The 18,762-nt window shown below is 32.3% G+C and overlaps 1 protein-coding gene across 1 annotated transcript in view; it reads left to right on the top strand.

Moving 5' to 3' along the window:
- The first annotated feature begins 3,798 nt into the window (after window positions 1-3,798).
- LOC122531803 (tyrosine-protein kinase Dnt-like) overlaps window positions 3,799-18,762 on the top strand; it is a 46,896-nt gene continuing 31,932 nt past the window's right edge. Inside the window, exon 1 of the mRNA XM_043660011.1 lies at window positions 3,799-4,367. Within this exon, the coding sequence (XP_043515946.1) occupies window positions 4,268-4,367 (100 nt within the window). The 5' untranslated portion in view covers window positions 3,799-4,267. The remainder of the gene's footprint in view (window positions 4,368-18,762) is intronic.

Below are 18,762 nucleotides of genomic sequence, written 5' to 3'. Positions count from 1 at the left end.
ACCAGAACAGCCATGAAAATAATCGTTATAAAAATTCTTACGATTCCCTCACGAGCATACATGGTTGACTTTTGAATCGCATATAAATTATAACGAAGTTTTATCAATCGAAGGAACAATATGTACGTCCTCCTATTCGTATTGCATATCTTTCGTTGTTATTTATATTTCTTGTTAATTATGTTAGATTTTTTTATCATCCATATGGTATCTTTGTCGATTTATTAAGCATTGAATAATTTGTTAAATATTAAATAATTAAATAATAATAACAATATTGAATAGTTATAACAATTTGAATATGAAATAATTAAATAATACCGAATAATTGCGAATAATTTCAACAATTGACTGATTGATTTATTGAATAATTTCTTATTTACATATTTCTTTTCGGTATTGTAGGAATAAAATAAAGAGATATTTTATTCTACTGTTATTAAATAAAATTGCAGTTTATTAAAAAGGGATTTAACAGAAATTTTATTCTAATGTTATTAAATAAAATTGAAGTTTATTAAAAAAGGATTTAACAGAAATAAAAGTCCCAATGCTGGGGTTACAAAAAAACATTAACATTTAAACTTTTGCTATTCTCTCTACTCTCTAGAATGTGCCTTCTCGAAGCCTTCATCCTTCACGCACACATACACAACCTAATATTCCAAGTCCCAGGACTGGGCGGTTAAAATAAATATTCTCAGGTCCTACCTTCGCTTTAAACATTTCGAGTGACACTTCACTGGCGACAATTGTCTCGTTGTTGGGCAGTGGAGAAAGTTCCCAGCTCTTTCCAAGAACTCCCTATCCCACAGTATCATCTTTTACATTTAAATTTTGACTTTTAAATATGAACCTGTATCAAAGCTATTCTGCAGAAATTTATTCAATCCATGTATGCGACATGTGATAACTTGGTAACAAGTTGCAAGATGGGCATCGATAAATTCTTCTTATACATCGTATTTCAATATCAGAGTTGTATGCAAGATCCCTGGAGCATCGTCGATGAAACATAAAATAATGACGAACTTAACCGCATAATCGCGGAGATTAACTTAATAACTACAGTGAATACCTGAAGGAAAGGTAAAACCAGATAAGAAGAAAAAGCAAATGAATTTGCGTTTCCTGCAAGCAGCTGGTAAACACTAATAGTAATAAATATTGATTACTAGATTGTGAATTTTTATGCCTTTATAAGAGATTTAAAGATACAAGGTTGTACAAAATGGCATATAATTTGAAAAACAATGTAAATATATAACTAAAGTATAAAGCATCTTATAATATATGATATACAAAAACAATTTTTTACCGAGTTTCTACTTTTCTAGTTATTAAATATTAAATTTCTATTGAATTGACAAATGAAATGTCCAATTTGGTTACATTAATATTTTAATGCTTTGTATACGTTATTTAATCATCTTTCTTTTTTAAAATTTTTTCAATAATTTTTTTAAATATCTAAATCATTTTCCCTCAACATGAAAATCAAGAAATTGTTAAAAAGAATTTGTTGATATTAAAAACTCCAAATTTTTCTAAAAATAATTTATAATGACAGATAACAGAATATAATAAAAAATTCTTATTATGTGAAAAAGCTTATGACTAAATTAATCGATATAGTTAAATAATAAATTTAAAAAATTATAACTGATTGGAAAAATGTATAGATTATAGTCGTTCTTATTTCAATAAAATATTTAATAAAATATAATAAATATAAAATTAAAATTTAATAAATGTAAAATTAGAACTTTTAATAAATGTAAAATTAATTATAGAATTTAAATGTTATACTCATTCAAGTTATGATCATTTAAATATATACTTGTTTAAAAATCGAACGTTTATTACAATCTAATATATTCTCAAAAATATATATTTGCAGAAAAATCCGCAATCTATCGATTATTCAAGAAAGAAACTTATAGCGCTATATATATGTGCTGTTTTACATGTATTTCCTTATCTTTATACGATCTCTCTTTCTATCTCTTTCCATCAGAAACTTTTCAATCAGACATGGATATTCCAGAGAATTTTACTTGTTTCTTTTCCTGCTCTGTTACATCCGAATATTCTTTTCTGCTTTTTCAGTTGCTCGTTTCCTCTGTTTTGCTTTCAAAGCAGAATTTTTTGTCCCGGTTCATCTTTCGGTCCGTAATAATGACGTTCTATAATCAGGCGCATCCTGATAGATTCAAACGAGGAAGGAAAAAGAACCAAAGAGGATCGTGACTTATAAACGTCTCTGTGGACGTTCTATCTATCCGTTATTGATCTCAAATTATGTAAATAACGAACGTAGAAATTACAGACGACTGTATCCTGATCAAATTTAACGCTGTTTGATTTAACAATTTAGGTTCTGTGAAATCGAGCCTACTGATATCGAATTCATATTACTCGATTTATTATAGTATAATATATTACAAAAACAGACAAAGTATAACATATAGTTTAATTTAAAATTTTAATGATGAACTTTTTTCTATAATTTGTTATTCGAAATCTTTATAACTTAATAAGTTTTAAATAGATTACTATAAATAAAGTTACTACTATAATTAACGATTGCTTGTAAAATATATAATATTGTGTACGATTATATTTGTATCATTTCACTATGTATTTTAATACGTTTGTATTATTTGATTAAATTGATCTTCTATGAGAAAGAGTTTGAAATAATATTTTTGAAGCGAAGAAAATTAATGAACATATTTTAATATTCTTTCATCGTTTTCATTATCATTAAATAATTATATTTATATTTTAATATAGTTTAATAATGTAGTAAAATACTATAAAAAAAGAAACTATTGTTGTACATATATAAAAACTAATAAATCATAAGAAATATAATATATTATAATTCCTGATTGTTATAATTTTAAAATTTAATAAAATTTAATACACAAATAATTCTACATCATCTAAATTGCTTTCTATTTTATTTCAAAAATGAAACACTATCTATTAATTCTCGACAAGAATAAATATAAATGTTTATTAAAAACATATTTTTTTATGGAGATAATTTATTTTAATATTTTATAATCTATATATATATATATTTAGTTTACAATTTAATAAAAATCTGTTGTAATAAGTTTCGATTTGTCTCTATAAAATTTCTTAATGAATTCCACATTAAGTTATGTCATCAAAAAGCGTAAATTGTAAATTCTGCATATTAAAAGTTAAAGTATATATAATTGACTTACTGAAATTTCAAACGTTAAAAATTTCAAGTTGATTATTTTAAAAATATTAAGGAAAAACTCACTTGAAGAAATTTGAAAGTTTGTAGAGCTCTGCGAAGTGCATTTCGCGACCCGCCATTTTCAAACTTCAAAATTGCACGTAAAACGGCGCGTAAACGTGTCGCGAAAATGCAACAAGTAACATCCGAGCGAACGAAACAAAAGCGCGCGCTACGACTGATTCGCGAGCTTCGTTACGCTTCGCCGATTTTCAGAAAATGTTAACATCTCCCGGTGTATCGATTATGAAAACGAACATTTGACACTCCGAGAGAACCGTAGCTTAATTATTCTCCCTCGTAAATATTAACGACTTTCCTGCGAATCGCAATTCTAATTCTTTCGTTTGTTGTTTGCATCGAAAAAACCGTGACCGTCCGATCCGTAGAATGGCTAGAATGAGCATTTCTCGTGGGTGGACTTCGGCTACATTCGGCCAGACTCGGCCGGTCTCGGCACGATGAGCCTGCGTCGACCCCGGTCGACCCATGGCGGTCGGAGCACACAACTGGTTGTGGCTTTCACGAGGCAAGTACTCACGTCGCGCGCTCTTGTTCCTCGCGTGTGCATTCCTTCTTCGTTTCTTATTTTCCATTAAATCGTTCAGCTTGTCTCTCATACGCGCTATCTCACGAATAAACGGCCACACTGTCGAAGCAGCTTGTTAACGTTTTGCAATTGTAATATCTCGAGTGTCGTGATACAATTCAACGAGTTTTTTTTCTCACGCGACGAACTGTCAAAATACATATAAACAAGTCGTGCGGTATTATCGGAGCTTCATATGTACATACGTATTCTCAGCCGAGCGTGAACATTGTAAAACAACGTGTTGTCACGTGCGCCTGCACCCGTGAAATCGGCACCGATTTACGATACTCGTGGACCATGAGTCGTGCTAGAAGACATTAACTGTTGTTAACAGCATAACGTAACTCGTGTTTACGGCTACTCGGTACGTACAACCGGTTAAGCACGTGGTGGACACGATGCTCCTAAAATTGGCAGTGTTGCTGTTCGTTCTTGTGCGGCCAGGTGCAAGTTACTTCAACCTTTTTCTCAGCCAGGCAGAAGTGCGGAAACTAATGGGTAAGCAAAAGTGTACAAATTCGTACACATTCACGCTTATATTACGTCACTGTGTCTTTTTTTTAAATACATTTTTTTACATATACGTCTGTATACTGTGTACTCTGAATAACATTCAATAAAACTTTAGAATATTTCATTCAGACTATCTCATTTTACCGTTAATAGAATCTGATCTTGCAAAGAGTTTTTTTTTTTAATAATCTCTTGATTATGCTTTTACTTTCATATATGTAATTTGTAACAAACGTATTATTCTTACTTTATTATCTTGTATAAAGTATAGACACTCGTAATATAAACAAATATGGAAACATTTACGTCAGTTGTATTTAAACATGCTTGTTACGTTACAGACTGCATTACTAATTTATTACTATTAAAATAAATTTTTTACGTTTGTTATAATAGCAAATGTAAGAGAGCGATAAATTTTTTGTTATTGAAAACCATATTTACGAAGGTAATCATTGTTTGGAATGATAATATATTATGTGAATATATATATATATATATATATATATATATATATATATATATATATATATATATATATATACGCACATATCTTATGTGCAATTCAAGACTTTTTTAATCCGGGCAATCTACCATTATCCATTAAAATGCACAGTGGCGTTAAAAATTTAATTACCGATCAAAAGTCCATTGAGATAGTGATTAGTGCATGACATTATAATTGAGCAGCGGACAGTAAAGAATCGTTGACTTTAAAGGCTTCTAGCACCGAGATCTTATTTGACTAATGAATAATTATCATCATGTTACATGATTTATACGGCAAACTTATTACCTTTGTTAACAGTTGAAATCTTTAATATATGCAATTTAATATATAATCGTTGACTGTCGATGTGCTTAATAGACCATTGAAACGGTATAGGTCAAGTAGAAGTAATTTATAATGTAGCAATATCGTAAACCGTTGTACTTCGGTTAATTATAATTTATCGGTATTTGTTGCGGTGTAAAGACTCAAGAATGTGAAAATATATGTAAAATTAAACTAAGATGGGAAATATTCATTTTTATTTATTTCATATTTATTTTCTAAAATTTATAATACAAAATAAATATTTATAATTATATATAACATAATAAATATATAATTAATAATAATAAATAATATTTATTTTATGTTATACAAAATATTTTACATTATACATTATACATGTAAAGGTGCAAACATGGCCATGCAAAGATATTTAAAAAATTCAAAATAGATGAAACAAATCTTTATTTAGAGTTTATTTCTTTCAATCTGTAAATATAATTTGTTCAATGAGTCAATAAATAATATTAAAAAGTTTTTTGTGTTTGTTAAAAACGGATATTTCGCTTTAGAATTTTATCTTAATGATATGAAATATTCTACTCTATTATTATTTATTAGTGCAAATTATATCTTCCTGAGCAATAATTAACTAACCAATAATATTATACATTATTAAAAATTAATAACGATTTGCTAATTAATATTATACACTAAATTTTTATTGCTCTACAATTTTATATCGAATAAACTTATTAATTGGTTTTAAATTTACTTATAGAATTTTACTTGTTTTATTACAAAACTTATATAATTGTATATTATGTAGTTTATTAGAAGAGACTCGAAATAATAAATTGTAATTATATTGTAGCATTAATATCAATTATTATCAACTCTTTGAATAGTATAAAAAAAGTCCTGCTTTGATGGGAAAACCTTAAAATTTTGTTTTGCAAACAATTAAAATAAAACTATTTTATCATATTTTAAAATCCTGTGCCTTAAAGTGTTACTAAAGTAATTAAATATTTTCTCATCTTTATAACAATAGGAATAAAAATATATCATTTTGATCTAACATTCTGCAACATAAAAAGAATTATGAATAATATAAAACAATTACTATATTTCTGATGCCTAAGCGAATTAAATTTACATTTCATGAACAATACAATTAAATTTATGAAAATGACGTTTCTTTAATAGAAAATCGAAGTATTAAAGTTTGATATCCCAAATTGTATATAAATAAAATTATTCTTTCTTATCTTTCGCCAAAGTGTCGAGTCACTCATCTTGTACAAATACTTATGCCTTAAAACATTTGAATAGAAAACGATCGAACGGATATATATATATACGAATGCTCAGAAAGTATGGTTCAACGACCCATTAAAATCTCACGGACGACGTGGTTGATTCCAGGCAGTCCGACAAATCCGTCCTACGATACTCACTCGATCGTTTGTTCCATTCTCACGCTCTCAATTTTCATTCTTTCTCGTCACGCGTATGCCTCGTTTCGAACGCGTATTTCTTTTCTTTTTTTCATTTGTACTTGCTGTTAGAAATCGTCGCCGTGGCCCAGCAGCCATCGTGGAGGAGGAATCGTTGTACCGGAAACGAGTAAAAGCCACTCGACGCCACGAACTTTCCAATATTTCCACGATAACTTCCACGGCGGCGGATAATTCGCTCTCGGCTCGTTGATCCGCGAAAAACGTCGAGCCGGTTGGCTAGCATTGGCGCGCGTTGCGAACGCGCTGGAGAGAGATGCGTTTCGAGGACACACGAGGCCGCGCGAATTGCCGATTCGCTGATTCGCCGATTTGCCGATCCTCCTCAGCGGGGAAACCATCGCGTGCTATTGCGCGTTTTCAGCCACACACTTCGCGCCTCGTTCCACGGTCGACGACACGTATGTATGTGTGTATTTCATATGCATCTCGATTCACAGCCAGCAAGCCTCTTCGGTTAACTCGAACGTGATCGTGTCAAAAGCCTCGCGTGAAATTGAATTGTATTTAGCGCCGCGCCGTTCCAACGGAATGAAAGGAATCGGATCGTACGATTCGCTATTTAGAGACGGCGTTATTAATTGCGCCTATAAATTCGAAGCGTATTAGCAGCGCGGCGCCGTTCGGTGAAACGAAAGCGATTGAACCGGTGCGCCCTGAATCGAGTCTACCACTATTGTTTAATGTTGGATTGTTCTGAGATGTAGAGATTTTGTATTTGTAAATATTGCAAATATATCTATATACGTGATTAATAATCAAGTGTGTGACAATTACGTAGACGGGATGGGATCATGAACATGATACGGTATAATAAAGTGATATGAAGATTAGATAATATTGTATTAAAATATTATCTTGTCTAACTCAGTTAAGAAACAAAAAATTAATATATCTATATATGATATGTCCGTTATCAAATTTCTTATACCTTACATTAAATGCTCAATTATATATATATATAATTAATAATAATTTATAGTTATGTTTTAAAATATACTGTACAAATTACCTCTTTCCTATATCTTGTTCTTTATATTTTTGGTTTTTATTTGCATACACGACTGTTTCGTCGCATATTCCAAGATAACTTTTTGTAGGATTGTTGCAAGGCCAAGGTCAAGGTGAAACAAGATTGGTAGGATAAAAGAGGAGTATCGAATATGCACGGAACGTAATAAAACATTATAACGAGGTTCTTGTTAAACGAATACAGCATGGGCTGGCTAGTGGTTGGCTACAGGAACGGGCCCTAGTTTGTTTAGACACCGAATAATCGACAGCCGTCTCCTTTTCGTCTTGTTTTCGTACGAGTCGTTCGGTCCTGTTGCTTTTTTCTCCCCCCTTGGTTTCTCATTTTAGTCGAATGGCCACGCTGGCCGGTCTGAGCCGGGCCTGGGCTCAGATAGAGCCCACGATACCGATTTCGGTGAGTCCCTTGGGTCGCTCTCCATATGGACCCACGAGTTTTTCGAGCTGTATCCACGCTTCCTGGAAGAAGGAGGTTTCCAATTTCGGTCTTTACCATAGGGTTTCCCGTATTCGCTCGCGTTCCTTCACGAACAAGCGTCGCAAGAAATTGATCTCGATCGGGCCGTGTTTCACTCTATCGCCTCGTACGGCCTCGATCATAATGGAAAGGAGCGCCGATGAAGATATTGACTGGTGATTAATTATGGTTATCGGCTTGTACCGTTCTCAAAGCAGTTTTCGAATTAAGTCTCATGGTGTAAAAAGAAAGAAAGGAACACGATACACGAAGGCGAGAGCTCGAAGTCGGTTTTATCGCGAGTCGAAAATCGAAGGTGCTCGTAAGAAGCCACTCACGAGAAATGCGTTAAATCTTCACGCTTTGAAAAATTATAAGTACAAGTCACGTTGTTTGAGAACGTTGTATATACGTTTTTTTATATACCGGGGCAAGATGAAGATAAGGGAAACGTTATTTGCACACGTTTATCTTGTATTCTCCGTTGATTTCTTTTTTGCTCCAATATTTTTGATGTTCCTCGAGGCGACTTTCTTTTCCCGTTAAATCGACGTCCGAAGACACCTCACGACCCTAAAATTTTCGAGTTATCTTAAGGTATTACAGTGCTTACGAGCTTGCTACCACTTCGGTATCATGTAGTATTCGTTTCGGATAAGATAACTGAATACCATCGATGCCACGTTACATTCCTGTACGTTCGGCTTCTCGCTCTTGAAATCGACAAGTAAATTACAATCATCGATTGATCGAGATGGTCACTGTTATATTTCACGGTTATATTTTGTCGTATAAAAATAATAAGTATTGCGAGAAATATTATGTGAATTAGCAAGAATTTTATTTTTAGTTGTAATATACAATTGGATTTCTGTTTTCTTACTTTCGCCCAGTTTCTCTTTATTATATTTACGACGGAATTTTATTCGAAGTAAAATGAACAAATAATTACTTTAAATAAGATAAGGAATAAACTTGTTTCAAAATAAGAATGAATGAAAATAAATTACAATGTCCCTGAAAAATATTTGAAGAATAAATTATTTTCAAGTGATAATTTCAGATAATAATGCAAAATAACAAAATAGTAGCTTTTACATCGATATATGTATTAAAATCGTTCCATACGAATTTTTTCATTACGATAAAATGAAAATTATTTTGCTGGTAAAGTCAAGTACTTTCGTCTCAAATAAAATTATAAATATAAAATAAATGTATTTTACGTTATTACTTAACTGATATCTGAAACAGAACAAATAAAATCAGAATTTTATTTGCATAATTATTTGAATAAAAACTTATTTCGATAATGTTTAGCCTTGATTTATAATAAATTGTAATTTTTAATTTGTGTTATGTTTTATTTTTTGCTTTTTTATTTATATATTTTCGATAAAAGTATTATATTTTCTGTATTTATTCAAAAAACAGAAGTTAGAGTATCTTCAGACTATCTGAAAAAAATTTGATTATTACAAGATTACTTTATCATGTCCTCTTTATTTAATTATCATCGGTAGTCTTTAATAGTATTGGCTGTGATAAACAATATGCCGATGTATAGTGCCATGTCACAATAAAATGAACATTTGTTTCATGAAACTACTATAAAATAAGTTGTAAAAAGTACAAAAAAGTTTTTTTTATATATTTTAATATCTAATTTATATCCTTTTTACTGTACGTAATTTTTAAACTCTGTTGACCTAAATTTTAAATAATTCCTTGATTTAAAGTGCTCTAAATTTCATTTAGTCTTTAAATTTCGTTAGTTGGTGAATTTCGATGTCTTCTTTGAATTTTTATTTAAAAGAGATATTCAATAATATTCATATCAGGACTGTGGACTCTCTATAGTAGAAGTTGACTTGTCTCATTCAATCGATGTGAAATATCTCTATTGTCAAATATAGGTACACTGTCGTTCAGAATTTTGGAACACTCTTTTCTCTGAAATATGATTAATTACTTAAAAATATTAATGTCATAAATAACATATTTATGATATTATAAATATAATACTAATAATATTTGTGATAAATATAATACTTTTATATTTACTTAAGAAAGTTACTACTTCTTTTGAAATCCTAACAATTTAAATTTTTGAGCATTCCTAGTTTTTACATTCTTTCGACGTTATCGTAAGTTTTTCTTTTTTACAACAACAAATCAGTATACGAATGTTTATTTTATTCTGATATGGCACTCTAGATCAGTGATTCTCAATTTCTTGTTTCACATATATTTTAGAATATGTGTATGAAAATGGCGTAAATCCATAAAAAGAATAAAACAAAACATATATATATTCCTCGTATATTAAAAATTTTGTATATTTAAAATCTCTAAATTTTATGTAAAATTATAAAAATTTTATTGAATCCGATCAGCTGTTAAACCTTCCTTTAGAATGAGGATAGATTTTCCTTTACAGGTATGAGCTACCTGTATCGTGTTTCGTCATTCAGCTTTCAGAAATCAATCAATAGCTGTATTATCGTCTTGACAACTATTAACATTTCGTTTATCCACTGTTTGAAAACCACTAACAGAATACATACAATATCTTTTAATCTGCTTGGTAATTAATTTATTATCTCCACAATTATTTATAATAACGCAATAGCTGCATATTTTTCTTGCACGTATTTACGTTTCATACCTCTTTGCCATTTTAATTTATTACTAGCTGTTTATACTTGAACATTCCAGTTTCTGTTGACACGTCGAGAAGCTTTATAAATTTTAAGCGTCGCATTAAAACGCAACTCGTTCGTGGAAAAAAAAAAAGAAAGGATCGTATCGCAACATCCGGATTAAAATCCGTCCGCTGACTTTCTGTTTAACAAATTTGAATACGAAGAGAGAGCGAGCGCTCGTTGTAAAATTATTGCGATGTTCAATCAGGGAAACGTCAAACCGCAATGATCTGCACGAGCATCATCCGTCAGAAGTCCGTGTCAAAACACGATGGTGGTGTGCACTCCGGCAATCTTGTGCCTGAGGCGGTGTTTCACTCGTGCGAGTCCGGCTTGGGTCCGACCTTAGCTAGTTAGGGCCTGACAGGCCCATCTTGATGTTACTTCAGGAGTGGGGCGGCCTCAAAGGTCCCGACTGGGCTCCGTGAAAACGTTTATGCACGCACAGTGGCGTAGCAAACGGCGGCCCCGTGAAATGATGAAACAGTTATGCTTGCTTTCTGCTTATTTCACGTATGTATATTGCATTCGCTAACTTACAACAGTCTCGACTAAACGAACGCTGTAAATTACCTTGTAATTCACGTGCGTGAAGCGATGCGATAATTTTTTTTTTTTTTTTTTTTTAAATAACAGAATAAATTATCTTATAACTCACACGCGTTAAATTATTTTTAAAAGTCGTAGAGTTATTTTTAAAAATAAAACGGTTGTACAACGATATTCGTCGAGTTGGTTCGATGTACGAAAACGAACGGAATTAATCACGTACGTAGATAAATATAAGGCAAGGGTTAGAAAAGAAAAAAATGGTGGCAGGGACAGAAACGGATGGCGGTAAAGAAGAAATTGGTAGATCGTATCTTCTCTGTCGATGTGCAGGCGACAGAGAATGCGTTACGAGGGAAAGACTGCGAAGGAACGTTCGTGTATATGGTTTCAAGATGGACCAGCGGGCGGATGCTGCACCGTTGTCCGCATCAATCTTCGACTCCTCGTTAAGATCCGCGCCTTAAGTTTTCGCTTGTGTGCGCCAGCTCGTTTCGTTCAACTTACGTGCCAGGGACACTCTGCGGGATGTGTTGGTCAGACATTTACATGAGGAGCCATCCGAGGAGATACAGGACCCCCGTGGATTTTCTTCCCGAGAGTGAACGACGCTCTTTACCTCGCGTCTCTTTTTTTTTCTGCTGAGCGAAGGAAGAAAATCCTACTATGGCATCTCCGACAAGTTCCAAACGCGCGACACGTGTTATTTTTCCCAACGACGAAATTGAAGTCTCTCTTCGTGTGTACCTAACGTTTGATAAACGGTTGACTGATTTTTCGTAGCACTGCTTCTATAATATACAGGATGTGCCAGAGTTTTCATAGTGCGACGGAAAGAGGAAGTGAAATAAATGAGAAAGAAAGAACTTCATTTAACTCTTAACTTTAGGTCAATGACGGCGACAAAAATTTAGGATTTAAATTTAAGACTTAATGTTATATTGGAATTTTTCATTTAATTTCATTTTGTTACAAAAATAATCTAGCATTTTTAATTTTTGTAATATAATGTAAATTATTATATTCGTTACCTCTTTAAGATTAATTGAAAATAAAATTTGTCAAGTGTGTTTGATTTGACTAATTCTGTATTGGACAGAAGTAAATAAAAATATTCCTCGTGCAATTAGTGAAATTTTTTTTGTTAAAGTATCTTCAAGAAAATAGTCTTTGAATTGGCCTGATATATACGTGTACTAAATTTTTAAATTTAATTTTCAAAGCATACTTTCTAGTTTGGAATTAATGTAATTTTTATATTATTATTTTTCTTTCATTTTAGAAACCAAAAATCACGCATGTCGATGAAACTTTTCTTACATATATTTTGTTACCTGAAGATATTTATTATCGTTAGAAAAAATAATATTAATCTGAGAATGATTGAAAGAAGAGTTTAAGGAATTTAAAGTCAATGTTCTCGAAAAGTGAGCATCATATGAAAAGAATTTTATTCTATATTTTCGTAGAATCTTATGAAAACTTTATAGCGTAAAAACTGTGTGTGATTGAATAAATGATTTTTTATATCCATTTTATGATACATATTTTTTTCTTTTTACCGGCTATCGTAGTAAGTAAATTTGTCATATTTACATTAATCTAAAAAACAATTAGAAGAACCTCGTATATTAAATGAAAACGTAATGTGAAATTGTCTTTTATTTGGACTTTGTACTTTTCTAGTCTCTGGAGATATCGGAGATGTGATAGGACGAGGGTGAAAATGGTTATACTCCAATTGCCCAGCGGCATTTGTGAGATTTTCCTTTCTGCCGAGGGCAATCATAAAATCTTACCCAAGAGGGTCTGCTTCTGTAAAACTTCTTTCAAGTGTAACATTTTATTAATATTGATATTCTTGATAGTAGAGTTCTTAACGATTGAAGTATAAAACTTGTATGTACAAAAGAAGTGTAAATACAAGGAATTGGAGAAAGCTTATAGTATAAAGAGCATAAACTTTTATTTATGCATTTTATAAAAATTGAATTTCTATAATATACAAATTACAAATTTATATTGTAATTTATATATTATAGGTAATACATATATATGTACATAAATATTGTCCAATGGAAGAACAATATTTTCTAATACTTTAGCAATTTATCAATTGAATTGTTGTTAGATGAATAAATGTTTATAAATTGATTTACTACTCGGACGATTATTCACGATAAACAATGAAGATAAAATTTTTATAAAAAATTACAAACTGTGATTGTTTTGATCACTCTTGCAATTCTAGTATTATGATTTCATATACATGTACGATAAATACTGTTTGATGACAAAATTATCAATATATCCAACTGCTGCATTATATCATTATTATTTGTAACTCCAAGCGTTATAAAATTAGCACTCAAAGCAAATTTATGAATCGAATTATTATCAGATGGATGAGTTACGGCATTTACGAATTGATTTATTACCGGGCGATTGATCGCGATAAAGAATCGTACGAAGTAAGACGTAAATTTTCAGCTTAATTTCAACCTCGTATTAAACCTCGTAAATCGATCGCATCCTCTCCGTATCCTCTCGTTTTATCCTTTCTCGTTTTATCTTCCTTTTCCCCTTTAACAAGAGTGTTCATCAATTTTTCAGTGTTATCCTTACGAAGAATCTTTTAGTTTTCATTCGTATGTTCTCTTTTTTTTTTTCTTTTTTTTTTTCTTCGCTTGCACATAGCGAATCCTGAGTGACAGGATCTTAACGAGCATCTGTTTCACGAAGATGAGTCTGCCGTTCCCGCAGCATCTCTCTCTTGAAAAATATCACAGGTTGGTTCAAGTACTTAGGAAATACGCTGCCTTCTCTTGAGTCAATATAAGATCGTGATTCAGGCTCTCCGTCAGAATGGAGCCTTTTTATCCAGCAGGAACCTCGTTCGTTGCTGTATACACGAACTTGCGCCTCGCGATGGGAAAAAACATTTTTCTGACGAGCATAGACCTCGATGCATCGGCCCTTATACAAGGTGACTCGGCAACTAAACGGCCGAACTCTTTCCAAGAGCCACAAACAGTCCCTGACAAATGGGTCCTTAAGTGGTACCCGTCCTTAACCTTTTATATTGCTACCTAGAACGAACTACCGTAGAAACGAGAATTCCAAAATACCGCCGTTCTGGAGGTTTATGCGGATAATTTACTGTTTCGTGACTGCATTTTACAAGCTGACTGTATATAGGCCCTGTGATTGGTATATCGACCACAATTCCTGACAAAGGAAGTGATTCTCTTCTATTTTCCTGACGAATCTCAGCCTGTCTAATTTCTATAATGCGTAAAAGCACGCGAACGAAATTCGCCTTTATAATTTAAAACCTATACATATTCAAATGCTATGATATTCTATTCAAGAATAGTGAAAGAATTTAGTTGAAATATTATGCGTCATTATTGTTATTACGTTGCATTATATTATACATTATTATTACTGTGCATAACTGTATTATCTGCATAACTATATATACTATATATATTAACTGCATTTACTATATATATCACGTTATAAAGTATAAATTACATTACGTATCTATTACATGTCAAATTGATGTTTCAAAAATTAATACGTATTTTGTGCTCTTTTTAGTAATGTCAAGCTATTAACTGCATTTGATGAATTGTGTGTGTATTCGTTATGCCAGATAAAAATATTATCTTCTGCTATTTGAATTAAAATTTTTAACGAGACCTAAGAAATATCTGATTTAAAATGTTTCGGAATATTTTGCGATCATAGCGGAATAAAAAGAAAACAAAAAAAAAAAGGAATTTAAAAAGGACTGAATAGAATAAAATTATAATCTCTTACATTTTATTTTGAAATAAAATATTCATTTAGTTACTTTAAATTCGGCAATTTTTTTATTATTAGAAGGAAAACAGGAACAGATCAAATTTCAATAATTGAAACTTTTTTTTTATATTTGATTTTTCTTTTTTAGAAAAATTCTGAATGTTTAAGTGTTGTCAATAATATCAATGGACTTGAGCAATAAAATTATCGATTAGTATATATTTGCACGTAATTATTATTTATATTATATTGTATATTATAATATTAATCTATCGAATATAATTAACATTATTAGTATTATATTAAATATTATATCTGACATTAATTATATTAATATTAAATTATATAATATTATAATTATATTAATATTAAATATTATATCTGACATAATATTTGTTAAGTCACAATAAGATAAAAAGAAAACAAAAAAATAAAATTATATAATATTATATTAATATCGGTGCATTTATTTCGTGTGTCCGACGATTAAATTCATCTCTTTCACTTTTAACCGTACAGCAGGTTCATCCGTTTATACAAATTTTGTCTAAAGACCGTCTTATTTCCTTCCCTTCATTTCTCAATTATACTATGGAATAATAAGAAGACTGGTCTCACGACGCAATTCCAAACACCAAACCTTGAGGACCGATTAAACATAAATGAACGAAGACGAGCCTTATATGTACAGCCGCGAGTACTCGCATACGCTTTCGTGTCTGAAGTGTACTGCTCTGTTATTCGTCCGACAGTAGACGGAATTTCGAATGTGTCTCTGGAATTATCAATGCATCGGGCGCCGGTGAAAAGGAGCACATGGTGGTGGTCCACTTAAAAATTCGAAGGCTTCAGAGATACGATCTCTCTCAGCTAGGGTCTTCAGGAACCCCACAGCAGGGGATGCTCTGCCTTTTTACGTTCGATGTCCTTCCATCTTCTCGTCTCGGAAATCGCCCTTCGCGCGACTCATCCCTTGCCTGGGCTCCAGTGATAAATCTGCCAGTAGGACTCCCGACGGAAGATTGATCTTTCCTTCAGACTGCTGGGGTAAAGAGCCGTGTTGTCGCGGGACACGTGTACTCGTAGGTCAGTTTCTTTTCCTGGAATTCGGGATGGTATTCATACGTCAGTCACGAGTCGAACGCCAGAACGAGAGGAGAGGAGCAAAACGATTTTGTTATTCAACGGACGGTGTGTGTGTTTTGTAGTTGTTTCTTGACGATCCACTCGCGCCGAGACGTTGCTTGCTTCCATTCCGTGGCTTATGATGAAAAGTTCGATGGATTTAGTATCTCGTTAACTTGTTTCAGCACGCGCGAAAGTTTCGGATTATATTTCGGTTCGCTAAACATTGCTTCGTGTACGTGATTCGTGTTTGAACAAACGCATATATATGATTTACAAGTTCTTTTTTTTTGGATTATTTCTATCTTCGAGCAAATGTTCTTTTTGTTTTTATTATTATTTGTTGATAAAAATGACTCATGTTTGTAATTGTCGTAGTTTATAATGTATTAACGGAGCTTTTCAATTTTCAGTTTTTCACATATATTTCATAATTATTTGTTACATTACTTGTTACTTGTTACTTTCATTTTACAATTTTTATTTTGTTTGTTTTAAGTTAAATCATTCTTCAAACTGCTATAAATTTCTTTGACTATACAATTATTAGCTATGGTTAGCTAATGCTTAGCTATAAGACGATCACGAAATACTCTATAGATCTGGAATAGAATTTGTGTAACGCATAAATTACATTTATAAACTAAATATGCTATTAGTATATTGCAGATTCGTGTCCACATATCTTTATTCTGATTTGTAAACAATTTTGTGAAATATGAAATAAGATAGGTCTTGATAAAATAAAAAAATGTAACAAATGTTTTCAGTCATTTTAATGATTGAGGAATTTGAGTAAAAATATAACGTGTAAGATATATACGTATTAATCTTGGATCATTTTCTCTATCGTTAAAAAAAATTCTTAGATTTGCGGCTAAAATACATATGTATATGCGATATTTCATTCTAATATTTTTGTAGACTTTTTTGGAACGTTAAACACTTTCTTATTTACATAATTCTATAGCAGAGTTGAAACAAGTATGAAATGTGAAAAATGAATAAAATCTAAACTTGTACTTGCAGTAATTGTGCACAATTGGATCTCTGAATGAATTAAATAATACATAAACCAAATATTTCTACGTAACTCAAACAATACAATCCAAATTAAATAACAAATAGAAAACATAAGAAATTATGCACAAGGAAGTTAAAAAAAAAATTTATCTGACTCCATGGTAACGTGACAGGCATTTAGTCGATCAGAATTAGATCTTCCAAGCAGCAAAAAAAAAAAAACTTCTCTCTCGTATAATTGGAGACTGAAACCTAGACCACGTGAAAACTTGAAGCTGTACAGAAGAACGAAGTTCTAAGATGCTGTGCACGTGGATGTTAAAAAGATTTGCCTGGTTCCACAGTAACATTTGACAAAGGCATTTAGTCGATCAGATTGAATCTTCAAGAAAGAATTTCCGAGCAGCTGAAAAGGACTTTTCCCTTGTGTATAATTCGGAAATAAAAGGACTAGTCGAGTGACGTGGCGAAGCTCGCAGCTCGAAGGATTACGAGCCGGCGAGTGAGGAAGATCGACTGCGAGGGATTTGAAAGGATCAGGATAGCCGGCTGTTTCCTTGAAGTTGACTTCCTGACGAATCCTCCTTAACGAGCAACGTCAATCGAACAGCACGGACGACGTACGAGGGAAAGGACATACACGATTCCACGTCACGATAAATTCAGTCGCCGCGTAATCCTCTTCATGTCCGAGTTCTGATTGCTAGTACGGTGCCATATGTCCTGTTCGTAGTGGCGACAACGTCTCAATCAGCCCACCCATCTGTCAGTTCACGGTCGGGATGGGCTTTTACTATCGTTACCGCACGATATAACGACCTAGCCGAAGCTCGCAATCGCATTTCGAGGGTGGGCACGCCAGGAACAATATTATTTTAGCTCCCGATGCCAGAATCACGTCCCAAACCCGTGTCGCAGGTTTGCTTTGCTTCCCGTTTCACCACCGTACTTTATCCCTCGGCAAATAAACGACAGCCACGGCCTACCTACAAAACGCAGAGTCCATCTACTGTCCCTCCTCTTCGTTACAGGACAATGAACCAGATTTAACCCACCGCGAGTGGGAAAGAAACGTATTTCACGCGGACGTACGAAAATAAATCACCGTGCTGCTGGAAGATGAATCTTTAGATGATTGATATATTAGATTGCTGTTTGGCGAGACTCGGTTTAAAACACTTGAAAGTTTTTTTGTCTTTATGCAGATACGTGAAAATACATCGTTACTTTGTCTGTGAATGATTGCGATAGTTGAAATTATTATAATTATCGTGGTAAATTTTCTAATTTATCGACTTTTTCCAATTTTGGTTATTTCGTTGATGTTTGTTGAACAAGAGGTTCATTTTGTCGTTAAAAGAACGAATCAGTCAGAAAAGGTAAA

Source organism: Frieseomelitta varia, unplaced genomic scaffold, assembly GCF_011392965.1.
Source record: "Frieseomelitta varia isolate USP_RPSP 00005682 unplaced genomic scaffold, Fvar_1.2 scaffold_418, whole genome shotgun sequence".
Taxonomy (NCBI): Eukaryota; Metazoa; Arthropoda; class Insecta; order Hymenoptera; family Apidae; genus Frieseomelitta; species Frieseomelitta varia.
Note: the sequence above shows the minus strand (reverse complement) of the source record. Positions and strands in the feature narration are given on the sequence as shown.